Source organism: Phyllostomus discolor, chromosome 6, assembly GCF_004126475.2.
Source record: "Phyllostomus discolor isolate MPI-MPIP mPhyDis1 chromosome 6, mPhyDis1.pri.v3, whole genome shotgun sequence".
In the NCBI taxonomy this organism is placed as follows: domain Eukaryota; kingdom Metazoa; phylum Chordata; class Mammalia; order Chiroptera; family Phyllostomidae; genus Phyllostomus; species Phyllostomus discolor.
Genome location: NC_040908.2, coordinates 62,884,878 through 62,911,713, shown reverse-complemented (window position 1 = coordinate 62,911,713; position 26,836 = coordinate 62,884,878). Strand labels below are relative to the sequence as shown.

The window sequence follows — 26,836 nt, the reverse complement described above, 5'->3', positions numbered from 1 at the left end:
AGAAAATAACAGAACAACTAAATTGATTAATTCCTGTTCTTGAGTGGAAACCAAGCAGTCTCCCAGAAAATGAAGGCAAGTTGGTCACACCCCCAAAGAGATCCTACCCCAGATGTGAAGAGTCCACATTAGATGTTCCCTCTTGTGAGAAGAGCAGGGCCCAGTACATGGATGGTAAAATAAATTAAGCAAGGCAAGCCTTGCTTAATTGTTCATTACTAAGAATAGAGATTTACTGGGGCAGGGAGAGGCAATAATGAAGTCTAAGCTGATAAAGATGTAATCAGATAAAGCCCACAAAGGCCAATTCTGCTGGTCCTGAGATCATCAGATATATGTGTTTCCAAGTTTCTCCCTCAGCTTCACCCTTAAAAGACTTCTTCAATCCCAACAGGCCAATGGCCAGAAAAATCTCAGATATTGTCCCAAGGAATCACAAGGCTTGGCAGTGAGGTTGGGGAAAGGAGATATTCCCTCTCTGTGTTTTAGAAAATGTTTCAGAATACTTGGAAACCAGAGTTTAAACAGAGGCCTCAAGTGGCTTGGGAAAAGCCCACACCTCATCCTGCACATGCACCATTCTAAAGAGGTTTCACTTCTCTGGGCAGAGCCTAACTGACCCAACACAGCCACTTCTTCATAACCCCACACCTACCTAAAGAAACTGGACATCACCCATCCTGGTCTGCCAAATCCTGGATATCCAGATCATGGGTGAGAGCAGCCCCAGAGATACCTGCACAGGTCGGTGAGCAGCCCCCTCAGCTCAGATGTTATCCCCTCCGTGATGTGCCACACTGCATCTCGCACACACACCAGCCGTGCCCTCTACTGCCCTCTCTCCATATTGTTTACCATTGCATTTGTTATTACTCAGTACTTTGTTTGTCTCCATTTTGCCTCCCCAGCTATTTTTAGAGCTTCATTATCTCTCAGGTCCACTATCCAATAAATATTTGTAGGATAAGTGTGGCCATAGAATGAGTTAATTGAATTAAACTGAGTTGAAATGAACTAAAATGACACAGGGGAACACAGGACAGTGCATTCCCATAGCATCAAGGTTGAGCATTACTCTGACTTCCTTGTCAAGGGTCCCCCCAGAACCCCACTCCCTCCAAAATGTCTCCCTGGCCCCCCAGCCACAATGCCCCCTCCACCACGCAGGTCCTCATTGCTTCTTATGGAACAGAGATGGTGCTGGCTCACTGCTGGGCTCAGCCATGACTTGCATGGGCTGGTTGTTCAAGGCAGCCTCGCGCATCTTGTGGTACATGAACTCGTTCTGGCGGAACAGGCGCAGCTCCATCTCCGTCTGCACCCGCATGGCCTGTGGGACACAGATACACTGTGAACAGTGATGACAAGCCCCCAGGACATGTTGGTCTCTGACCTACCTCAGCTCTTTTTGAAAGGGCAGGCAATGGGGTAAATGACTCCCAGTCACCAAGATTTCACTCTCCCCCCCAGAGGATACATCCATGTACTGGGGGTCCAATGTCCTGACAGCGGGCTCAGTTTGTTGGGGGAGAGGGAGTCAGACCCCTGAGAGAGTAGCTGAGGGATTGTTCTCAGGGGAGTGTTTGTTCTCAGGAGCCATCAAGTGGGGTCCTGGATTTGAACCTTGGCCCCTGCATTTGGGTCCCACCTAAGGTTGTAGGACCTCACGCCAGTGATGGAATCTTTTCAGCCCTCAGTTTCCTCTTACATGAAATGGGTAAGATTCCTTCATACTTTCCAACAGGCCAGGAAAATTACAGTATGTGACACATACACACACAAAAAAGGCCTCACTTTCCCATAGGTTCATTCAAGAGATACTTATCAAGGGCCAGACATCGTTGAAAGGCTAAGGATACAGCAGTGAATAAGACTGACAAAAACTCTGCCTTTGAGAAGCTTAATACACTGAACATAAAGTTTGTCTTCTCATATGTTTTATGACACCAAAGTCTGTCATCTTTCCCTACACTACACTATCTGAGAACAGTCTTTGAACTCTGTCACTCTCAGATAAGCCAGCCCTTCAAAGCACAAAGGAAACCAGCAGCAATTGAGAGCATGCTATTTGCCAGACATGTTCTAAGCATTCACACATTAACTCACTGACCACTCGTTACAAGCCTATTCTTCTCCATTTTACTGAGGAGGAGACTGAGGCCCTCATGTGCAATGTTTGCAGTCACATAGCTAGACAATGGTGAAGCTGAACTCAGTCCCAGTAGTCTGACCCCAGAGCCTGCGCTCCCCAAGTCTACTCCGTGTAGCACCTTTTCTAATGTACACAGCTGCATGTGCACACACACATAAGCACATGTGCACCACTGTTTAGGTTCTCCCAATCCAAGCTTGGAGCATCCCAGCGTTCAAATCTCACATTTGTCACCCACTAGCTAAATGACTATGGACAGATTACTTCTCTTCCCTGGGCCTCAGTTTCCTCATTTGTAAAACAAGAGGAGTGGGCTAAAGCCTTTCTGAGTTCCCTTCAGGTCTAGCACCCAATCTACAGACTTTCCAAAAGCAGAGCCCAGAACTCAGCTCTCATCCTTGGAGAGCTCAGAGCAGGCAGGGGGCCCAGCGTCAAGATGCTACTTGCCTCTAAGTCCTTGGTAATTGGGTGGGTGGGCCCGTGTGTCACCAGGAGAATTGCATAGGCTTTGCAGATCATACCGTGCCCCACCTCGATGTTACCAGCATGCCAGTTGGTCAGCCCTGCCCGCATCACGGCCATGCCCAGTTGGGCGTTGTTGGGGTGGTAGAGCTTCCTGTAGGGGCATATGAAATAATCATAACACCTAATCCCAGCCTTTATTGTGCCTGCAGAGTATTTGACAACTTATAAAATACTCTCATTGAAGTCCATCTTTCAATGATGGCTTTCCCACCAGTGCCATGAAGCACCTACAGCCCATCAGGAGGCAGAGAGGTGGGTGAGTTGCTAAGAACCCCACACAATAAAGATGTAAGAGCTGAGACTCTGCCTCAGCCACTGAGCCACCCTCATGGGGGACAGGAATCAGGACTGTGCTCTGAACTTTCCTGCAGGAAGCTGGGAGCTCTCAGGTGTACCCTAGCCCTCTCCCTGGAAAGGAGTCGGAAGTTCAAAGGAAAAAAAACACAGCTTGAATGTCCTTCTTGGGACAGAATTTTTCCCTCCTTGGCACCTTCTTTATAGAGCTTCCTTTTAACATGTTATATTGTTTTTCCCACATTTTGTTTATGAGTAACATCCTCCCCCTAAAATGAACCTTCTTGTACCAATACACTCATTTGGCCAGAAATGCAAAATCACATGCCAATGTGGACAGAGAGGCATTGGTGGAGTGAAGGCAAGGGCATTGTATCTTATAATTTCCAAGAATGGCTGACACCTCACTTTTCTTTAATAAAAGAAAGCTTACAGGATTTTCTGTGTTGATTAGGAGAGAGAAAACCCTTTGTAAGCATAAAAAATCAAGCTGGACATAGTCTTATAGAAATCAAAAGGAAAACATCACCATCAAGTACTATTGATACATGAGCAGGAGGATTTGGGAATGACCAGGGGTAACAAATAGGTTTCTCCTCAGATACCAGCTCTGGTTACTTGGTCATTACCACTGGAAGCACCATGATTAGAAAGAATAAAAAGCCCCATTACAAAGAGCCCCAATTACTGGTGCCTGCTGTGGGTACATGAGGGAGAGGTAGCAACATGTGTGCCATCTGGTTGTCCTGCTTGGAACAGACATGTTTCCAGGAGACTGTGTGAGACCCAGGATTGCCACCTACATATAGCCATCCACCATCCTGCTGGCGTAGTGCGAGGCCTCCTCAAATGCCTGGAGGTAGGAGAGGACCTCTGACACAATGCTCAGCATCCTCAGCGTGTAGATATTGGTGTCAGAAAACACTGACTCCTGCTTCTGCAGGCACTCCCGGCATAATTTCACAACCTAGAAGAGACATAGGCCCTGTCCATTACCAATGCACCACACGCAGCACATGTTTAATTTACATATGGAGGCTCACAATGACATTGGGCACCCTTCTTTGAAAGTTGAGGAAATTGTTGACAGAAGTGGGAAAGCAACAGTTTGGGGTTTGAACAGCAAAATGGTCCTATCAGGGTAAGATGGAAAGGGTAACTGCAGTTATAACTGAATGGCAAAACAAGGAGTTTTCATATATAAGTCAGTTGACAGCAGGGGGTTATAAAAGATATAGGTCTATCTTTACATCATTTTAGATATATATGATGTATTTAGATACATCATTTTTACTCTCACAATAATGCAGTGAGATAGATACCACTAATATTCCTGTTTTACCAGATAAGAAACTAAAGCACAGAGAGGGTAAGTGCTTTGCCAAGGTTGTGTACAATGGGCAAACCAAGCAATCGAGCCTTGTCTTGACCACCTTTCCTGTGATTCTCCACCCTGGCTATGCTCTGGAATCACCTGGAGACATTTTTAAAAATACCTATGCCTGAGCCTTACCCTCAGAACAATTGAAACCAAATACAGAATCTGGGGAAGGGACCCTGGCCTCTGTGGTTCGTATAAGCCCCAGGTGGTCCTTGTGAGCAGTGAGGTTTAACAGTCAGGTTGGCCCTGCTTCAAGTATACGAGATGGACTGGCAGGGATGGAGGCTCCTGGGAAGCTGAAGAGTCATGAAGGGAACACCACAATGGTCCTGGTGAGAAACAAGATGGGTCTGACCCCATCAGCCTGCAGCCAGGCTGTTCTGCCTAGTTCATGTGTAGACACGGGCTCAGGTTGTGCTCTGAGAAGTCAGATGGTTGTTAGGTTTCAGTTGTCTGAGGTTCTCTTCTTTTTCCCTTGCCACCATCATGGGAGAAATGCCACACAATTCTTTCCATTTTAAATGAGTGGAAACTAATTTTGCTCTGAGACCACAGGCCCATTAGGCAACTGGGTGGGGCATGACAAATATAGGCTGGCCATCCACCTGTCCTACAGGCCGTTCTCTTACATGGTGGGGCAGTGTCCAGCCCCACACCTGCCCCTGGGTGGTTCTGATTGGAGAAAAGGAGAAATGAAGAGAAGGGGAGAAGCCGGAGGAATGGGGTGAGTAGGGCCCTCCTGATTGCTCCAGGTCCTATCTCATGCCTCTGACACAGATTTTCCATGCTGTTCAATAACACTTTGTTCACATGACCGTCTCCCCCACCTGAAGGAGCTCTGGGAGTCAAGGAAAATGTCCTGTATCAATCTCCCCTGTTAAGGGCTCAAAAATGTATGAAGAGCGAGTAAGTAAAGGATGAAAATGAAAACCTCTCTTAATTTTCATGAGTTGTTTAAAGAGCTTGGAAAAATATGGATTTGTTTCCTGTGTTCTGTTGCAGATTGGATAAATCAGTCTTAGGAAGTGAGATACCAGAATCTATATTTCTAAAAAGCTGCCTAGGTGAATTCAGTGTAAGTGCTCTGCAGGTCAGTGGGTCTCAACTTTGGATGTGCATTGAAATCACTTGCAAGCTTTAGAAATCCTGGTGTCTGGGTCCCATCCCAAGAGAGTCTGGGAGAGTTGTGCTGGGTTAGGGTCTGACCAGTAGGATTTCTCAGTGACTCCAGCATACAGCCAGCTGAGAACTCCTGGTGCTTCAGGAGCCAGGGCTAAATTCTCAGTTAGTAGAGACTGGAAACTGTAGCCAAGATATGCGTTTAATTACAGGAAAGCAAGCAACCCACTGCCATCTTCATTTTTCCATTTCTAATGCCAACTTGAGATATCACAGACGCCCCGGGGACATTTGTCAGGCTGCCTGTGTTATTGGCCCCAGTTCCAGTGGGTTGAATAGTCACTGAGAATACACCCCTAGGAAGTACTAAAAACACAGGGGCAAGAGGAGTCCTGGTCTCATCAAAGGGACATTTCCTGAAAATCAGCCTGCTTGGTAGCCTCTCCATCTTCACTCCACCCCATTTCACTTCCTGACTGGAGAAAGTTTCTGCCTTCCTCTCCACCCCTATCCACCAATAAAAGGAATTCTTACCTCATGGTACAAGCCCTCAGAGCGAGCCTTGTCAATTTTTTCTAGTGTATCCTTAGAGCACTGTGTCATCTCCTTCACCGCGTCCTGAGAGGGCTGGGGAAGGGAGTGACACTGCGTTACATTTCTGCATAGTTGCCATCTTTGATGTTCAATGTGTTACAAAATTGATGCCTTCCCCATTCTGAAAGCTTCATTTCTATAAATGCTGTGCAAGATCCCTATAGCTTTTCCAGCTCCCTCATCACGCTCTGACTCATGTTGTGGTTGCCATGGACCAAGCCCCAGAGCCTTACTGCCAGGCAGTCATCCTTACTCTGTACTCATGCCTGGGCTTTTGGACCCAGTACAGAATCTGACATTGCCTCCCGTTGTATTTTCTCTGGCATTTTGGATTCTCATTCTATCACCCAAAATATTTTCCATTCTTTCTGTGTACTCCAAGTCAATCATATGCATTGATACTACAGATATACCCTTGCTTTTTTGTCTTTGCCCAAGTCATTGACTTAAATACTGGCCAGCACAGGGCTGAGAACAGAGGCTGAGGACTTGACTAAAGTTTGTGCTCCACTTTTCCACTGTGGTCCATGGAAGACAGCCTCTAGACTATGGAAATCCAACCCTCCCAAGTGTCTTAGCATCCAGTTCATATTTCCTTGTTTTCACCAAAACGATATTATGAGAGAATTTGTCAGCTGTCTCTGTGACATCTAGACTCATTAGGCTCACTGCATTTGCCTGAGGAATGCAGTGATATTGTTTTTAAAACATGGTTTTGATATTTGAGGCAAGGAGATACCATAATGAAGAAGTCTATGAGGGCACCATAATTTCAAAGAAAAAGTGCCAAAATTTTTCATAGTCCAAAGGAAAAGTGTATCTGCTGTGCTTATCTATATTAAAACTCTTTTCTCATTTTTGTTTGCTTAGGCAAATATGATCAAGTTTTTTCCAAAATGAAAATAAGTTTATTATTTATTCTGACTATAAAATTAAAATATATGAAAAAAGTATGGAGAACAAAGTAATTCCCCAAACCCATCCCAAAGATGGACACAGCATTTTGAGGAACATTTTACCATATATATATAATATATATATGAGTAATATTTAAAATATTTAACAACTGGCACAGTAAAGGCACTGACAAATTAGAACAAACACCAACCATAAACAGTGAGTGTCCCTACATGGCCTTCTCCGTGTGTTTGGCTGGGTTGCAGTCCTATATATGCACACACATGTGTGTGTGGTGTATATGCTGATAGAATCAAATATTTTTTCCTATTTATTCTGGTTTTTATTTTATTTTTCAACAACAATTTACATGCAGGGTCATAGAGCTACAACAAAGGCTTCCTAATTATTGAATTTATTAGGGTGACATTGGTTAATAAAACCATACAGGTTTCAAGTGTACAACTCAGTAAACCATCATCTGCACACTGCATCGCATCATACGTTCACTGCCCAAAGTCAAGTCTCTTTCCTTCCCCATTTATCCCTTCATTGCTCACCTCCATCTCCCCCATCCCCCTTTCTTTCTGGCTATCGCCATACCTTTGTCTGTGTGTATGTGTCTCATATATACATATTTTTTTGCTTAATCCCTTCACCTTTTTTCACCAAGCCCCTCAACCCTCCTCCCCTCTGACAACTGTTAGTCTGTTCTGTGTATCTATTCTTCTGTTTCTATTCTGTTTGTTAAATTATTTTGTTGATTAGATTCCACATATAAGTGAGATCAGGTGGTATTTGTCTTTCTCTGACTAATTTCACTTAGCATGATACCCTCTAGATCCATCTATGCCTACTCAAATGGTAAGATTTCATTCTTTTTATGGCTAAGTAATAGTCCACTATATATATCCCATAGTCCAAATATTCCACTATATATATATTCCACTATATACATATATAGTGGAAAAGAATTGGTGTGTGTATATGTATATATATATATATACACACACACACACCATTGGTATATATACCATTAGTATATATGACATTCCATGTGGTATATATATATCATATATATACACACCATTTTTTCTCCATTTGTCTATTGATGGGCACTTGGGTTGCTTCCATATCTTGGCTACTGAAAATAATGCTACAGTGAAGGTAGGAGTGCATATATCCTTTTGAATTAGTGTTTTGGGTTTCTTTTAATATCTACCCAGAAGTGGAATTGCTGGGTCATAAGGAAGTTCCATTTTTAATTTTTTGCAAAACCTCCATACTGTTTTCCACAGTGGCTGCACCAGTCTGTATTTCCACCAATAGTGCTCAAGTGTTCCCTTTTCTCTACCACCTCTCTAGCACTTGCTTGCTGTTTATTGATTTATTGAGGATAGTTATTCTGACAAGTACAAGGTGATGTCTCTTTGTGATTTTAACATGCATTTCTCTGATGATTAGTGACAGTGAGCATCTTTTTATATGTCTATTTGCCATCTCTATCTCTTCTTTGAAGAAATGTCTATTTAGGTCCTCTGCCCATTTTTTGATTGGATTGTTTGTTATTATGGTGTTGAGTTGCATAAGTTCTTTATAAATTTATGATGTTAACCCCTCACTGCATGTATCATTAGTGAATATCTTCTCCCATTCAATAGGTTGTCTTTTTGTTTTGTTGATTGTTTCTTTTGCTGTGCAAAAAAATTCAGTTTGATGTAGTCCCATTTGTTTACTTTTTCTTCTGTTTCACCTGCCCAACGAGATATATCGGGGGGAAAAAAACATTGCTAAGTTAAATGTCAGAGAATTTAATGCCTATGTTTTCTTCTAGGAGTTTTATGGTTTTGAGTCATACATTTGAATCTTTAATCCGTTTTGAGTTTTATTCTTGTATATAATGTAAGAAAGTGGTCATTTCATTTTTTTGCATGTAACTGTCAAATTTTCCCAACACCATTTATTGAATAGACTACTTTTATCCCTTTGTACACTCTTGACTCCTTTGTCAAATATTGACCATATAGGTGTGGGCTTATTTCTGGGCTCTTTATTCTGTTCTACTGATCTCTATGTCTGTGTCTATGCCAATACCATGCTGTTTTGATTAATACAGACTTGTAGTATAGTTTGATACCAGGTAATGTGTACCTTCAACTTTATTATTCATCCTCAAGATTGCTGTGGCTGTTTGGGGTCTTTTGTGGTTCCACATAAATTTTAGGATTATTTGTTCTAGTTCTGTGAAATATGCCATTGGTATTTTGGTAGGAATTGCATTGAATCATAGATTACTTGGGCAAGTCTCTTCCTTTTGCACCTCAGATTCCTCATCTGTAGATGACAAGTTGGACTAACTTACTAACACTTCCTTCAAGCTCTATATCCCTGGTGACATCACAGTTGCCTTTCTTTCTTTTGCTCAGAATTCTTGGTCCCAGCCTGATAAGCCCCCTCAGTATAGCAGCCATTATGACTCATCCCCAAACTTTCAACTGACACCAAAATCATTCCTGACTTCTTAATATATGTATGTGCAAACCTAAATAAAAATAAAAGCCAAATATTTAGAAAATAAAACTGTAATTAACATTCTCTATAATTGTAGCTTTGCACTTTCTTCATTTAGCCTCCTTAAGTTTTTCTATTTCTCTCTCATCAGCTGTATTTCTCAATAAGAGCATGGCAATTTTTCAACGTCGGGGAATCAATCTCTCTCTTTCTCCCTCTACTTTTTCTTCTGATTCCTCCTCTTGTGGCCCCTTCCCCTCCTGTTCTGGCTCTTCCCCCACTGTTCCTCTCTGTTTTCTATTTTGTGATGTTTCTGGTGGGCCTCACAGGGTGGGGCTGGGGTGGTGGCTGTTTTTACTGCCCCACACAAGATTTGGTGCACAGTTTCCAAAGGGTGTTGCGATCAAGACCCCTGGCTGGTCATGCTCTTAGAGTATTTGCATTCCCAGCCCAGAGAACTTTCTTCCTAGGTCTCTTTACCTGAGGCTCTGCTCTGAGGTCTTCTAGACCCTTCTAGGAAGGCCTCCTGTTGGGGGAGGGAGTGAGGAGACTTGCAGACACTTTCCCCCACTCTGACTCAGCACCCAGTGCTTTTCCTCTCCTAGTCTTTCCTCCATGCCCTCTCCCCTGACCTCTCACCTCAGGGCTCATAAAACTGCTGGAGCCTTTCATTCTGGGCCCCTCAGCAGTGAGATGAGCCCCACATCTGTGCTGATCCACCTGACCTTCCACCAGTATACCTTTCCATGGGGACAAATGAAATAGGGGGAGTCTGCCTGCCCCAGTTCAGCCTCTTGCTTATCCCACTGTAGGAAGTGATTAAGAGAACACTGCTTTAATTGGCTACTTCAACACCTGGCAGCTCCACTTTCTCCCAGCTCACCTGAGCTCCTGACATCCCCCTCAGTAAGCCTTCCCTTTGCTCTGTGGTCTCACCATCAATTAGGCAATAGCTTCTCAGTATTTAAGCAAATTAACCAACCTAAACATTGCCCCATCTCCACGTTGCCTACTTCCATGGGACTAAGAATATCTTTATAATAACCAGACAATGCATCTCTTTGACCAACTGGTCTCAATATGTGAAATTTTAAGCATTAAACTGCAAAGGAGCAAAGAGAGGACTAAAATTTACGGAATGTCTGTTGTTTATGCCACACCCTTTACTTATATAATTTTGTTAAATACTCATAACGACCCTTGTAGTGGTTGTCATGTCTCCTATGTTACAAATGAGAAATCTGAGTAATGCCCAAACTCAAATATCCAGCAAGTGGTGGTGTCTAAGCACTAGCTAGGACCTGTCTGCAGTGCACCACACAGTCTTCCCAGGGGTTACAGACTGGCACCCTGGAAACTAATGAGCAGGGGTGCGCTGATTAGCTGTGGAATCCACCCATGTCTGGCTCCTGCATAGGTGGACCCAAACACTCCCAGAGTAGGGCTGTGTGTACCTTTGGGTCTTCTTTCACCCCTAGGAAGAGGTCATCCTTCAGCCCTTTCTGGCAGTGCTCACACGTGCAGTCAAAGTAGTACTGCTTCTTCAGCTGCTTCTTGCGCTCTTCACTGACATTAAGGAAGTCGATATAGGATACCGTCAGTTCTTCTCCTTCTGAGATCTTGCCCAGGGCCCGGAGCTCAATTCTAGAGCAGAGGAAAGGAAAGGAGTAAATAAAATTCAGGGTTATCCAAGTAGCATTTTTGCTTTTCAAGTTTCAAGGAGTTGAGTCTCAAAGACAACTTCCCTAGCACTTGAGAAAACTCCCATTCCCATTCGGGATGAAAGAAGGTGAAGGGATTAACCAAAAAACATATGTTCATAACACACAGACATACACAACAGTGTGGTGATAGCCAGAGGGTAAAGGTGGGTGGAGGAAGGTGGAGGTGAAGAAAGGCAGGGAGAATGGGGCTGTAAGACTTTGTTTGGAGCAATGGGCACACAATGCAGCATGCCGACAATGTTTTATTGAGTTGTACACTTAAAAACTCTATGGTTTTGTGAATCAATTTCACTCCAATAAATTTAATACAAAATAGTTTTTAAAAAGAAAGAAAGAGCCGTGGCTGGTGTGGCTCAGTGGACTGAATGCTGGCCTGTGAACCAAAGGTCACCAGTTCAATTCCCAGTCAGGGCACATGCATGTGCCTGGGTTGTGGGCCAGGTCCCCAGGAGGGGTGCATGAGAGGCAATCACACATTGATGTTTCTCTCCCTCTCTTTTTCTCTCCCTTCCCCTCTGTCTAAAAATAAATATATAAATAAATCTTTTAGGAAGGAAGGAAGGAAGGAAGGAAGGAAGGAAGGAAGGAAGGAAGGAAGGAAGGAAGGAAGGAAGGGAGGGAGTGAGGTGAGGAATGGGGAAGGACGGGAAAGAAAAAAAGAAAGAACTAAAGAACGACCAAAAAGAAATAAACAAGATAAGAAAACCACACGAGAAAGCCCCGAAAGAAATCCTGAACTACAAGAAGTTTGGTTAGCGATTTGTAAGGGATCCCTTAAACAAGACCTACCCCCCCCCCCCCATCCCTCCCTCCCGCCTCACGATACCAGAAAGAAATTCTTCAAAAGAGTGAGATGTAGACCTAACGGACAGTTTTCTAGATAAGTCTGCCTCTACTCATTATGATAATCAAATCTGCTCCATTCTGTTGAATTTGCTCTGAAATCTCCTCAATTATTAGATTCCCGGGTAACTACTGATCTTGGTCTTAAAACCACACATAGGCTCCTATGCCCACCAACTTATCAATGTGCAATTATCCAATCCAGTTTCCTGATTATCAAACAAAGACGTGGGAGAAATTAATACAAATGAAAGCTCAACGAGAAGACTCCATAGTCATTCTGCTTAGTTTGGGAACTGCTCCCTCAGAAACACACATATTCAGTTACCCACAATCTTGTCCTATTCTGTGTCTAACTATAAGACCCTTCTTATCTCAACCAGTGGTTCAGGCCCACATTATGTGAGGAAACTGATTGAGGAGGTCCTTGACAGCTAACAGAGCCTGGCTCTGTTATTCTGCTGCATCATTCACTTTTGTGTTTATTAGGGATAGGGCTTTTTAGCTGAAGGTAGTTAGCAAGAACAGATGGCATTTCAATCCCCTTCCAGCCTAGACCTGACCCTCCAATGACCTAGAGCACAACCCACTTTGCCATGTAATAGATGCAAATGTTCTGAAGGCAAAAGCTCACCGCAGAACTCACATCCAGGTAAGCCAAACAATCAGAGATCAGCCTGTGGGCCTCTCAGCCATTCACAAGGCCAGAAACTGCAGAAAACAAGTGGTGAGCCCTGCAAGCTGGACCCTAAGCTGTGCTCCTATATCTCCCCAGTACTCTAGAGCCTCACTACCAAGTGGGAAACCATTGCCCAGACAGTGAGTAGCAGGATGCAGAGGTTGGGCAGAGCTTCTGCAGAGAGGTCCATGATCATTTCTTTTACCTCCCAGAGAGGCTGTCAGACACTGTGTGAAAGGTGGGACAAGATTTCACCACCACAGAAGCATCCTAGTTCAAGGCATCCTCTTCCACATGCACTGAAGTGACAATTGATTAAGTAACTACTGAATAGCAGTGGCATGCATGTCCAGGCACTAGAGGTGACCACTTAAGGTTAAAAATCTTTCTCCCAAAGTGGAGTACACTGACATGCCAAATAAATGCAATTATATATATATATACACACACACACACACACACACATGCACACACACACAACTCATATGCCAACTCACCTAGCAAAATCTAAGTTCCCTTTCATCTATTATTCCTTCTTTCCTTTCTTCCCCACCCCAATTTTTTGCAGCAGCTCTTACTGAAGTGATGAAAGGCAAGAGGGAGAGGGGTGCCCAGTGAGTCTACCCACAGCTCTGCTTGGAATCCCAGTATGTTTGAGCTGCAGGGAATCAACCCCCTCATTTCACAAATGAGGGTACTGATGCTCAGAGAAGTGAATTAACTTCCCCAAAGGTCCCATAGCACTTTGGCAACAGAGTCAAGATTAGAACTCAAGTGCCATTCATGCCTTGCCACATCATATTAGCCTCGCCTGGTTGTTTTCAGTCTGCCTCGTGAGTCTGCAATGCATGGGAAGTAAGATGCACCAAAGCCCTTAGTTTCAGGACTCTACTAATTCCCTAAATAGTTCCATGTGAGCAATATCTGAGTCAGTGTTGAGTGTGGCTCCCAGGCATTTGGTCATGGTAGGGTCAATCAATAAACATGCTACACCCACCAGCCCATTTTACAGAGGCAGTTTTCCATAGTAACATATCTCCATTCAATAGGGATTCAATGGCCCATCAGTTAGAATTTCTAGTAGCTTTATGTCCCATCATGATTAAGCCAGTTTATACAAGGTCTCCAAGTATCTCAATTTATGTCAGTAATATTAGAGAATTTTTAAACTAAATTAATTTCACTTACATATGAAAAAATGTGTACATGTACACCCCATTTAACTAACTTGGAATTGAGGATCAGGGAATGAATAGTGACCACCACTCCATCCTGGACACCAGCCCCCTTCTATCTCTAATGCTCTGCAATGCTATAGTTTAGCCAATTGAGCGACAAGTAACAATCAATTTAAGTATTTCTTGTACAGACTGGGAATGTCCCTTGAGACACTCTCATCTTGACCTTTGCTCTACAGATGTGGGTCAAAATGCCCAGGAGATGATGTGAATCATTCAAAGTCACATGCAGTGCATGCCAACAGGCTAAGGTGCACAAACCACTCTCCCCTGCACTCCTAAAGCCCAGACTCCCATGCAGCATTTTGTTTTAAATCCAAAGAGAATTTCCAGTATTTCAAGCCCAACTTGAGAAAAAAGACCCATTTGGGCCTATTTGGTTGTGATTAAGAAAAGTCAAAAGTAAAATCTAACCCGAACTGCTAACTCATAGTTGGCCAGAAGCAGTAAACAGAATACTATGAATAAATATTTATCAAAATATCGCAGTTATGGGTGTAATTTTCAGAAACCAGTCTGGGTGAGATGTTGGGGGTTATAAGAAAACATGTAGCCCTTTAGTAGGTCAGTTATATCAGCAGTCCCCATTTCATGGTAAGCAGGGCTTAGAGGGACAATGTGAACAAGATGATGTGGGCCAGAAAGGACTATCACACTTTGATGTTGGGGGAACAAGAGAAGTAAGGAGTGAAAGAGGAGGAAGAGAGAAAGCAAAGTACCAAAAAGCCATGTCAGGTGGTAGGTGAGTGAAGAAGAAAATGATTAATTTAAATACTTAAGAATACAGCATTCAAAAAGAGGAGACTCTGGGGTGCAGAAGGACATTACAGACAGACAGCAGCCATGGAATCTTGGGAAGGGGTGGCCCCAGCAAACCAGGCAAGTGAGGGAGGTGGGTCAGAGGAGCAGGGAAGTTTGCAAGAACTGACCCACCTCATCTGGGTGTGAAACATGGATTTCACTGCCTCATGACTGAAAGACAAAACAGACACCCAAATAGAAATCATTACCATTGACTGATCCTGCACAGCTAGCAAGGGTGCACAGTATTTTGGGTTATACAATCAAAGCTTTGGCCATAACAACAACTTCTATCCCAGCCCCGATAGCTGGGCTCACTTGACAAGATGTAGCCTGGTATAGTGGAAAGTTCACTGCATTTAGAATGAGAGGTTTTGGGTTCGAAAATATGCAGCCCTGGACAAGTGACTTCCCACTCCAGGCCTCTGTGCTCTCATCAACAACCTAGCAATAAGATTCATGAGACAATGCATTTTAAAGTAGAATGCTATCCTGGCTGGTGTGGCTCAGTGGATTGAGTGCCGGCCTGCAAATGGAAAGGTCACAGGTTCTATTCCCAGGCAGGGCACATGCCTGGGTTGCGGGCCAGGTCCTCAGTAGGGGGCACACATGAGTGGTAACCACACATTCGTATTTCTCTCCCTCTCTTTCTCCCTTCCTCCCCCTCTCTCTAAAAACAAATAAATAAAATATATTTTTAAAATAAGATAAAAGGATGGAAAGCTATTATTATCTCACTAACAAGTATCTTAGACAAATAGGCATTGCCTCTTTTGATGTCTACCTCACAGAGAGTTTGAACTGTGTATGGAGACTGGTTAGGTCACACAGGTAGCAGATAAAAATTGTTAGGGTTAAAATTGGGCCACTAACATCATGACCAGTATTCTTTCCACTATGGCAGGCAGCTAGACAGGGACTGAAAAGTCACTTTCTCTTGCACAACAGCCAAGAAGCCCAGGTAAAACATGGCTGCTCAAAATTAGTGGGTGCATAGAAACCAGAGCAGATTCTGGAAATGACCTGAAAAATGGGGTCCCAGGTTCCTGTGACTGTCACAGGTAGTGACAAGAGCCCTGGGTCACCATTGCTTAGTGGAGGGGTATCCACAAAGGCCAGCCCTGTGTATGGCTGAATTTGATCCTTTCTGCCAACCAGGCTAACCCTGGACAACAGAAGGCTTAGGAAGGGAAACACAGATGTTGTGAAAAGATTATCATCTGGATGCAAAATAAACTCTCCTGTCTTGAGTGACTTTCTCAGTTGCTTAAGAGCCTGATGTCATGTGGGCCCTTGCTTCCAGAAATGGGAAAGAAAAGGGAAATCAGAGTTCCTACTATATTGGGGCTTAGACCTGATTCCTGGCTCAGAACTAGAAACTATTGTCTTTGGTTTACAGGAAGTTTGGGGGAAAACCTGCTCAATGCCAATGGCTCAGAGTCAATTTGCATCTGTCTTAAGAGCTTGTCTCTAAGAGCAAAAGCAATATTGTTCAGGCCTCATTCTCCCAAATCCCCCCAGCCTGAGCGGTGGGTAGTTATCTTGTTTGCTGACTCTTCTCCTTTGCACTCCACCCCCAAACTCCATTCTTTACCCTTCTGTCCCCTCTGGGCCTTCTTCAGGGTGGAGTCAGGGGTGGGGGGCAGTTGATGACTGACCTCTGAGGACCTCATCACCCTGTTTGCTTTGCACGCTTACTTCAGCTTCAGGTTGGCCAATAGGAGGAGAGAGAGTTGGGGTGCTTAGTCTCCTGGCTCCCTCCCTGCTTCCCATGGTTCCAGCAGTGGCTGCTTTCTCTACAGGCACAGCCAAGCTGGTGGGGGAGGGGAGAGAAGGGGTCTCTCCAATGGCTGGGGCTCTTACCAACCACAACAGTACGTCTTTTGCTTCCAAGGTCTAGAGGTAATAACAGTTTCATGCTGCTGCTAGACCCTGGACACCTCACCATTCCTTGTTAGTTGCTTAAATGCTAGCCACACTTCTATAAATTATCCTTTTATTAAATTCCCTTCAGGTAGACTCTGAGCATGCCTTCTGATATCTGCTGAGACCTTGACTAATATATGCTTCTACCAAGTGCCTTCTCTGTTGGTGATGTTTTGTAATGACCTCTAGATAGGTAATTCAAGGCATCAGGTTTTAAAATAGTAGTTAGAGGTTTACCTGACATATCTAGGCAAGCTCAATAAACACAAAAAGACTCAGAAATTACCCATGTGGAATTCTTTGCTATCCCCCTCATTACCTTTCTCTTAGCCACAATTATTCTAAAGGAAATTCCTATTTTCTTCCCATTTGAAATCCATGCTAGTTCAGGTTCAACAGTTTACCTTTGGCTTAAGCCAAGTGGAAAAAAACATCATAAGGCCTCCCCATCCCCATCACACACCCCCAGTGAAAGACATACTCACTTGCCATTGTTAAATATGACGGTGCAGTTGGGCCAGCAGTCGTGGTTCACCAGACCCAGGTTGGGGAAGATGCCCACGCCCACTGCCTGTAGGCCTCTCTGATCACTGAGCGTGAAGCCATTGCAGTTAATCTACCCAGAGGAAAAGATAAACAAGTCAGCTAACAGACACAGACTAGGGACAGAACACCATCCTAGCTACTGAAAGTTTTTAAAAGATAATAAAATATTCAAAACCAAATCTAATCCTGGAAATGCTTAGAGAATGTGGAAATAAAACAGTCTCCTTTTCTCTGTGTGATTCCAAATGACCCTCAAGATTAGTGCCACGGGCAGGTCTCATATTTGCTAAAATACAACACCACCTTGAAAGTTTGAGGTAGCTATTTTCTAAAAAGGCCAAAGATGGAAATGTTAGTTCTGAAAGTGTCTCCCTTTCCTGTGTCAGGGTGTCACATGAGCCTTCCCCAGCATCTGTTTGGTTTCTCTCCGTGACTACTCTGCGTTAGTGGGGGTGCCTGTGCACAAGTCTGTGTGTCTCCCCCACCTCCTGCCTCCTTGGTCTACCCACCCTCAACTCCTATAGCTGCTCATAGATAAAATTGACATCTTTTTCTTATTATTTGTGTCTGCTGAATATTTATACTCCCAGTTCACAATTTTAAACTCTGATGAGTATGACATTTATGTCTGAATCCAAGGCAAATCAAGTTGGTTATTTATGGCACTCCCTTTATTTCCTCTTCCTTAAAAACAAGTGGTTCTTTATAGAAACAGGTTCCAAATATCTGCTATCAGGGTATGAAAATGCGTAAGAATTAGTATAACTTAAAATACATTAACAACTACACAGAAATATCTGCTTTATCTATAAATAATATAAATAAATATATACTATACATACTATAATATACATTGATATATGTATATTGATATGTGTAGCACATGGCCATTTGTTACTGATATTGGAGGACTGTCACTTCCTCCTTTCTGTCTCCTGGGCCATTCAGCAAGGAGGTGAAGTTAGGCCTGTCAACACCACTAACAAGCTGTGTTACCTTAGTTAAATTTCTTTTTTTCTCTGAGCCCAGGTTTCCCCATCTGTAGGTTGGACTAGATGACTTCTATGATCCTTTCAATTCTACACTTTGGTGATTATGCCATTCTGTGGCTATAGTCACCATGCCACCTGGGGATACACAGAATGGTCTATAACACTCATTCACCCCAAGCCTGTGGAGCCTAACAGCTAAGATTAGCAACTCTGCCACCAGGCAAACTGCTGCTAGCCCTGGCATGGACACCAGCTCGCTGTGGAAGTCCTATAACCCCTCTGGGCCTAGGCTTTCTGTTTATAACGTAGGAATGTTAAAAGCACAAACTGTACCTTATATTGTAAAGATGGCATAAAATAATACATGGTAAGATGTGCTAGTCAATTTTATGTGTGGTACCCACATATTTGGTCAAACATTTTTCTCTATGTTTCTGTGAAAGTGTTTTTGGATAGATTAGCATTTAAATCAGTAGATTTTGAGTAAAGCAAATTACCCTGCACAGTGTAGATGACCTCATGCAATCAGTTAACAAACTTAATAGAACACAGACTGACTTCCCCTGATCATGAAGGAATTCTGCGGGCAGTTGGCCTTTGGACTCAAACTGCAACTCTTTTTTTTGGGGGGGGGGGGGGGGTCCTGCCTGCCAGCTTATCAGCAGATTTTGAATTTAATAAGCCTCCACAATCTCAAGAGCTAATTCATTAAAATAAATCTTCTCCTCTCAATAGACAGATGATGGACAAATAGATGATAGATAGATAGATAGATAGATAGATAGATAGATAGATAGATAGACAGATAGTTCTGTTTCTCTGGAAAACTCTATTACAGAAGCACCGGCACATGGTAAGCACATGATAAGAGATGTTGGTTGTGATCATGCTGTTGTTGTTATTACAATAACCCCCCTGTTCAGTTCACCAACACCAGAGAAGGTGCTGGGCAAGCCACATAGAACACATCTACCCCCACTGCCCAAGGCCTGCTGATCCTCAGGACCCCCATCTCTACCGCCTGGACTCTGATGACTACAAGAGGCCTGGCTTTGTTGCTACAAGACAGCACACTCTGAAAGGCCCTTATTTTCCTGTTTCTGGCTTCCATACCCACCACTCTAGGCTCCCCATTATCCTGCCCATCAGATCTGGGAAAAGGAAGGACATTTTTTCCCCAAAGTAACTAATTAGGTAGGAAGGGATGGTGGGTCTTTGTCTTCAGTGTGGAAAGGAGGAAATGCAAATCAACAAGAAGGTAAAATATCATCCAAATCTACCATTCAGAGATAATGGAATATGCCCTGGCTTGTGTGACTCAGTGAATTGAGTGCCAACCTGCAAATGGAAAGGTCACAGGTTCAATTCCAGTCAGGGCACATGCCTGGCTTGCGGGCCGGGTCCCCACTTGGGGTGCACATGAAAGACAACCAATCAATGTATCTCTCTCACACTGATGTTTCTCTCCCTCTCTTTCCCTTTCCCTTCCCTCTCTCTAAAAATAAATAAATATTTTTTTAAAAAAGAGATAATGGAATGTTTGTGTTGGGGTGCCAAATTCAGATAGGTCAGGAATAACCTCATAGTAATGAGTAACCTCATAGCAAAACAAGAAAGACAGAGGACTAGATGACAGTTGTTCATTTCAGGGCTCTGTCTCCCTGCAGCTCTTGGCCCCTCCTCCCCACTCTGGCCTGGCAGTTTCTGAATACTTCTTCACTGGACAATCCCAGCTGTCACCCACACCCACTTCATGAGAAATCATACCACGCCAAAGATGTGCGAGATGTACTGCATGCTGAACTGCTGGCTCTGGGGCAGCCAGTACTGCAAGAAAGTGTCCATGTCCACTCTCAGCTGCTTCTGCTCCTCTTCCCCGAAGTTCTCCACATGGTTCTGTAGGTCATCCACGGAGACCAGGCAGCCCTCTGTGAGCCCAGTACCCTCTCTCTCCACCCGCCACATGATACGTGCAGCCAGCCTGTGGAGAGGGGCATGGTTATGGAGACCCCACTGTATTCATTCATTCAACAAACACTTACTGACTCCCTAAATAAAGCATTGCACAGTATGGGGCCCAATATACAGCTCCGAACTAGACAGAATTTTTTCTATCATGAAGTTTGTTATAGTGGGGGAGACAAAAACTTATTAAAGATTATTTAAACTAGGGTTAAATGCTATGCAGAAAATAGAATAGGGTGACATGATAGAAAGTGGCAGGAGGTTGAAGAGGAGCCAAGGGAATCAGGGGAGGTGGCATAGGGGAGTCACACTCAAGCTGAAAGTGGAATGAACAGGAGCCAGTTCTGTACCAATGGGGAAAGAGCAGCGAGTATAAGAAGGAGAAATATCAAGAAGACCAAGGAAGCTGAAACACGAGTGAGGAGTGAAAAGTAAATGAAAGTGAAGAGGTGGACAGAAGCCAGGCCACATGGGGTCTAGGAGATCACAAAAAAGGCCTGGTGACACTGTGAGGTATGGCAGCCTGGGTCTCTCCTGGTAGTATGACTGAGATGAGCACTGGAAGAATCTAATGGCCTGAGTTCAAGTCTGTTTCTACTCTTTACTGTGTGACCTCCCTGAACTTATCTAATGACCATTAAAATGAGGATAATAACTATTCCATGCCATGCTAACCTCCAGAGGTATTTGGAAGCCAAAGGGAGGTAATAGATGTCCACATCATGTGTGAACTTACTTATATTCTTAATGATTAGATAAAGAGAAGGTGAAGAAGGCATCTAGATGAGGAAGCAGTATAAGCAAAGGCCTGGATGCAGCCTAAAGCATGGCATAAGCTGGAAGCAGGGAAGGATCAGGCCTGGCTGGAGCTGAGAGCTCAGGAGAGCACAGGGCTGAATGTGAGACAAAGGGGTACATTTAATCCTGAGGGCAAAGAGGGCCCCCCTGTTGACTATTAAACAGCCCATACCCACAAGATGAAGCCTGTAACCAAGGGACACTTTGGCAACTCTCTGCCATTCACTGACTGCAGGCTAGCCAATTACCAGGGAGGGCTGGTGGCTTAGGGCAGAACCTGCCTCTGAAGAGAAACCCCCTTGACAAAACATGGCCCTTTTTTTTCTTTCATCTGGGTCACAGGGTTATTTCTATAGAGTTGCCCTGCTGGGTACCCCAGGTGCCTAAGAGCCAAGATGCCCCCACATGGAGGCCAAGACAGAACTGGGGAAAATAAGACTCAGTTTGGGGTGTCTGCTACCTCTGAATATTAGGAAGAATGTCGCAAAGCTCAGAGAGTAGAGACTAATGGGCGACACATTTCAACCCAGTATCAGAAGAAATTACCAACTGGGACTGTGCAGCTGGAGGGAGTGACCTCCTCATCACAGGAGATAACATTTGCTTCTGGCCTTAAAGACTAAGATATTAAAGAGATACCTGCACCTCTATTTCACTGCAGCATTACTCACATTAGCCAAGACACAGAAATAACCTAATGGCCATCAGCAGATGAATGGAAAAAGATGTGACATTTTATATATTTAATCATGAAAAAGAAGGAAATCCTGCCACTTGCAACAACATGGATGGAACTTGAGGGCATTATGCTAAGTGAAACAAGCCAGAGAGAGAAAGACAAATAGTGTATAGTTTCACTTATTTGTGGAAATTTTTTTAAGTCAAACTTATAGAAGCAAAGAGTGGAAAAGTGTTTGCCAGGGATGGGTGGTGGGGGACAATAGGGAGAAGTTAGTAAAAGGGTACAAACTTCCAGTTATAAGATGAATAAGCTCTGAGAATCTAATGGAAAACATGATGACTATATTGATAACACAATATTTTATCATTGAAATTTGCTAAAAGAGAAATTAAGTGTTCTCATACACACAAAAAGATAAATATGTGACATGATAGATGTGTTAGTTAACTAGATGGGGGAATCCTTTCACAATGTGCATATATATTGAATCACTACAATGCACATTTTAAATACCTTACAATTTAGTTCTGGCTAAGATGGAGACATAGGTAGATATGCTTTGCTTCCTCACACAACCAAAAAAAAAAAAAACCCCAACAAATTCAAAAATAAAAAACAACCAGAAATGCTAGATCTGTATGGAAGTCTAACAACCAAGGAGTTAAAGAAGAAAGTCATCCATACCGGTAGGAGAGGCAGAGATGGGCAATCAGTACAAGGAGGACATGTGGCAAGGTGGCAGCTGGAGGATCAGGGGGTCCCATATTTGCATGCAGATAAACTTGGAGGAACAACCAGGGAGCAAGACAGACTGAACAACCCAGAAATCAACTGCAGGGAAACAAAGCCTCAAAACCTCTGGCTGTAAAACATCTGTAGGGGTTGTGGTGGCAGGAGAAACTCCCAGCCTCACAGAAGAGTTCTTTGGAGAGACCCACAGAGTCCTAAATTGTACACAAGCCCACCCACCCAGGAATCAGTACCAGAAGGGCCCACTTTGCTTCTGGGTAGCCAGGGAAGTGACTGAAAGCTGGCAGAAAGCTAAGCAAGCAGCATTATTCCCTCTCTGACCTCTTCCCCCACATACAGTGCTACAACACAGCAATGAAGTGGGTTGCCCTGCCCTGGTGAATACTTAAGGCTCTGCCCCTTGAAACATAACAGGTGCTCCCAGAAAAAAAAAAATGGCCCAATGGGAAGAACAGATCAAAACTCCAAAAAAAGAACTAAGTGATGAAGAGCTAGCCTGCCTATCAGACACAGATTTCAAAACAGCAGTAACCACGATGCTCACAGAAATGGTCACAAAATAGAGGAAAAAGTGAAGGCTCTGCAAAATGAAATAAATAAAAATAGGGAACCAATAGTGAAGGGAAGGAAACTGGGACTCAGAGATCAATGATTTGGAGCAAAAGGAAGAAATAAATATTCAACCAGAACAGAACAAAGTAACAGGAATTCAAAAAATGAGGAGAGGCTTAGGAACCTCTGGGACAAGTTTAAATGTTCCAGCATCTGAATAATTGGGGTGCCAGAAGAAGAAGAGGAAGAGAAAGAAATTGAAAACTTATTGGAAAAAATAATGAAGGAGAACTTCCTCAATCTGGCAAAGGAAATAGACTTTCAAAAGTCCAGAGAGCTCAGAGTCCCAAAGAAGTTGGACCCAAGGAAGCACACATCAAGGCACATCATAGTTACATTACCCAAGATTAAAGACAAGGAGAGAATATTAAAAGCAGCAAAAGAAAAGGAGACAGTTACCCACAAAGGAATTTCCATAAGACTATCAGCTGATTTCTCAAAACAAAACAAAACAAAACAAAACCTTGAAGACAAGAAGGGGCTGGGAAAAAGTATTCCAAGTCATGACAGGCAAGGACCTATATCCTAGATTACTCTATCCAGCAAAGCTATCATTTAGAATAGAAAGGCAGATAAAGTGTTTCTCAGATAAGGTCAAGTTAAAGGAGTTCATCATCACCAAACCCTTATTATATGAAATGTGAAAGGGACTTATCTAAGAAAAAGAAGATCAAAACTATGAACAGTAAAATGACAACAAATTCACAACTATCAACAACCAAACCTAAAAAACCAAATAAACAAAAATAAAAACAAACTAAGCAAACAACTAGAACAGGAACAGAATCATAGAAATGGAGGTCACATGGAAGGTTATCAGTGGGGAGGGGGAGAAGGTGCAGGGCATAAGAAGCACAAATGGTAGGTACAAAATAGACAGGGGGAGGTTAAGAATAGTATAGGAAATGGAGAAGCCAAAGAACTTATATGTACAACCCATGGACATGAACTAAGGGGGTGGAGAATGCTGGTGGGAGGGAGGGTGCAGGGTGGTGGACAATAAAGGGAAGAAAAAACTGAGACAACTATAATAACATAATCAATAAGACATACTTTAAAATATCTTACAATTTTATATTGATTATAACTCAATAAAGCAGAAAAATAAATACATACATGCATACAACTGTATGTGAAATAACAAAAAAAAGAAAAAAAGGAGTAGGATTTCAACAGATGGAATTAAGGGGGTCAGAGAGGCTAATGGAGCCATTTCATTTTGCAGTTTCCTAAAAATGACCGGCACATAATGATTCCAGTCTGCACTTTAACTTCACATCCTACACACATGGTAAAAATCCCAACTTCACCTTCACCATCTCCTCTGCTCTCCACCATCAGCTTCATAAGCACCTACCTACAGCCTTGCATCAGGCCATGCCACAGTTGAGCTCCAGGACTTGGGAGCTCTTGAACTGGGGCTTTCCGATGTTAGTTAGCCCTGAGATTTCTGGTGATGGTCACCAGGGGAGGCCACTAATTGTTGCAAATACAAGTGCCTCTCAGGTGGAGTGGGCACAGAGGGCTGCGTGTACAACCACCGTAACTAGTGGGCCTGTGGTTACCTAAAAAGCTCAGTATTTTGTGAAGGGGGCAGATGCCATTAAGTTCTAACTCTTTTTGCCAAATCTACAGATTTTGTTTTTTCAAGAGAGGCCAGAAAACCTCTTTTTTTTTAATGTGAAATTTTTCAATTTTTGAACATTGGCAGATCAATTTTTTAAAATTGAATATTAGGAAGCCATACAGAATGAGTCTACACCCAGCTCCAGCCAGTGTCTACAGTTTGGAGCTGCTAACCTATTCTCCCTCTTAGATGGTCCCCCAGACCTAAAGGGAGTTCACAGAAGTGACCATATTTAGTCTCTTTGAGGCTCTGTCCTGACTTGCACTTAGCCCAGATTCCTTGGGCCTGGGAATGCTGTCACTGCCACCAGCCCCCTCTGACATTTGGGAATCCCAAACATTACCCCAGGGCCCAGCTCTGACCTGATGTTTTCATTGGGTACCTTCCCATGTCTCTTAATGGCCAAACACTCATTTTTGTGGTTCAGCCAAGCATCCTTCTGGCAGGTGCGGTCACAGTAACGGGCAAACTTGCACTGCCCACAGTGGTGGAGCTTCTCCTGCCTCTTGAAGCAGGTGTGGCACACAAAGTTAACGAGGCTGGAAATAGAGAAAGAAAACATGATTAAGTTTGGAGGTGCACCGTGGAAAGGAACCACATTGGCCTTTGAAAGACTCGGGGTTTGGTACTGGCTCAGTGGTCAATCCTTGTCTTTCTAGGGTTCAAACTCCTACTTTTCAAAATGAGAGGCTTGGGCTTCCAAAGGTCCTTTTTAGCTGTAACTATTATTTTAGCAGATATTTTAAAGTGAACCAAATGGGAACACTATTGAGCCCCTGCATATAAGCCTTTCAAGTTAATTCAGCAAGTATAGGTTTATGACCTATAGGCACTGGATTATCATAAGTTCCCAAAGGAAGAGTTGAACTGGCAATCACCATGCAGCATGAGCAGCACTATAATAAGGGAGGCACAAGGTGTTCCTGGAACACATTGGAGAAGATACTTAAGGAACCCCAGGAAGACTTCTGGGCCAAGGGAGTATGAGTGGAAATTCCTCATGGTCCCGTTGCCAAAAGTCACAGGTTATTGGCACCATGGCATGGTGGCGGTGTGGGTGGGGGGTAGATTCTGTGTGATGTATTATTATCATTGTGGAAATGTACTGTCCTTTCTCCCAAAGAATAAAATATCATAACTATCCACAATATGATGCAACATGAAACAATGTATTTTACACAAAATGAGATGTACGCATTATGACATGTCTTAGTTCTGTGTTTTGCAACATTAAGAATCACAAGGTTAGCCATGGCCAAGTGGTTCAGTTGGTTGGAGCATCATCCCATACACCAAAATGTTGTGGATTCAATCCCTGGTCAGGGCATACACTTATGTTATGTATAGGTTTGATCCCTGGTAGGTGTGTGTTCAAGAGGAAACTGATCAATGTTTCTTTCTCACATCAGTGTTTCTCTCTCTCTCTTTCTCTCTCTCCCTTCTTCTCTCTCTCTTCCTCTCTCTCTAAAATCAATAAAAACATATCCTCGGGTAAGGATTTTATTTAAAAACAGAACAATTACAAGGTTACTGATGTCACTGATGTTATTTGATGTATCTCCTGGCTCAGAGTTAGTAGAAGTGATAAAGAACAATATATGTCCATTCTGTGGGTGAGAGAGACATAGGAGGATTCAGCCCCTTACCCCCTGCTTCTGGCTTCCCAGTGTTCCCATTAGAGTCCTGTGCCTCCCCATGTTAAAGCCATGATTAGAATAGACAAGGTCATGGGCTAGCATGAAGTAACCTTATCTCAAGACATAACCTAACACCCAGACTGAGTGAAACCTGGTGTGATCACAATATGTCTAGGGCCCAACTGCATACTCCTGCAATGTGGGAAGGAGAAATCCTGGCCACTGAAGCAGAGAAATGATGAAAAGAAGTTTGGCAATACGCAGGGAAGTGTTGAGCTCCCTGAGAGAAAGTGGGTATACACACTCAGGTTGTACTTAACAGTCTAAACAGGAATCTCAGAAGTTTAAGAAAACAAGGGCTTTTAGAAATATGGAATCCTAGAGCCTGAAGGAAGAATCTTTAACAGAATATACAAGTACAGAAACCCCTCATGTCCATCCCTGACCACGCATTTTCTAATTCCCATAGTGAAAAAGAGTTTGCTGCTTCCAAGAACAATCAGTTCATTGTTGGCCGGTCCCAATTACTGCCACCTTCCTCCT

General features: G+C 43.3%; 1 protein-coding gene across 2 annotated transcripts in view; it reads right to left on the bottom strand.

The window, feature by feature from the left end:
- Nucleotides 1–869: 869 nt before the first annotated feature.
- Nucleotides 870–26,836, bottom strand: part of SMYD1 (SET and MYND domain containing 1) — a 42,168-nt gene continuing 16,201 nt past the window's right edge. The window contains exons 2-10 of one of the 2 annotated variants that reach the window (XM_028517200.2): nt 25,019–25,195; nt 19,990–20,203; nt 17,170–17,300; nt 14,891–14,929; nt 10,928–11,117; nt 6,006–6,098; nt 3,775–3,938; nt 2,600–2,768; nt 870–1,330 (exon numbers count right to left, since the gene is read on the bottom strand). In XM_028517200.2, the coding sequence (XP_028373001.1) occupies nt 1,172–1,330; nt 2,600–2,768; nt 3,775–3,938; nt 6,006–6,098; nt 10,928–11,117; nt 14,891–14,929; nt 17,170–17,300; nt 19,990–20,203; nt 25,019–25,195 (1,336 nt within the window). In that variant the 3' untranslated portion in view covers nt 870–1,171. The remainder of the gene's footprint in view (nt 1,331–2,599; nt 2,769–3,774; nt 3,939–6,005; nt 6,099–10,927; nt 11,118–14,890; nt 14,930–17,169; nt 17,301–19,989; nt 20,204–25,018; nt 25,196–26,836) is intronic. The other variant, XM_028517201.2, reaches the window with a different exon arrangement.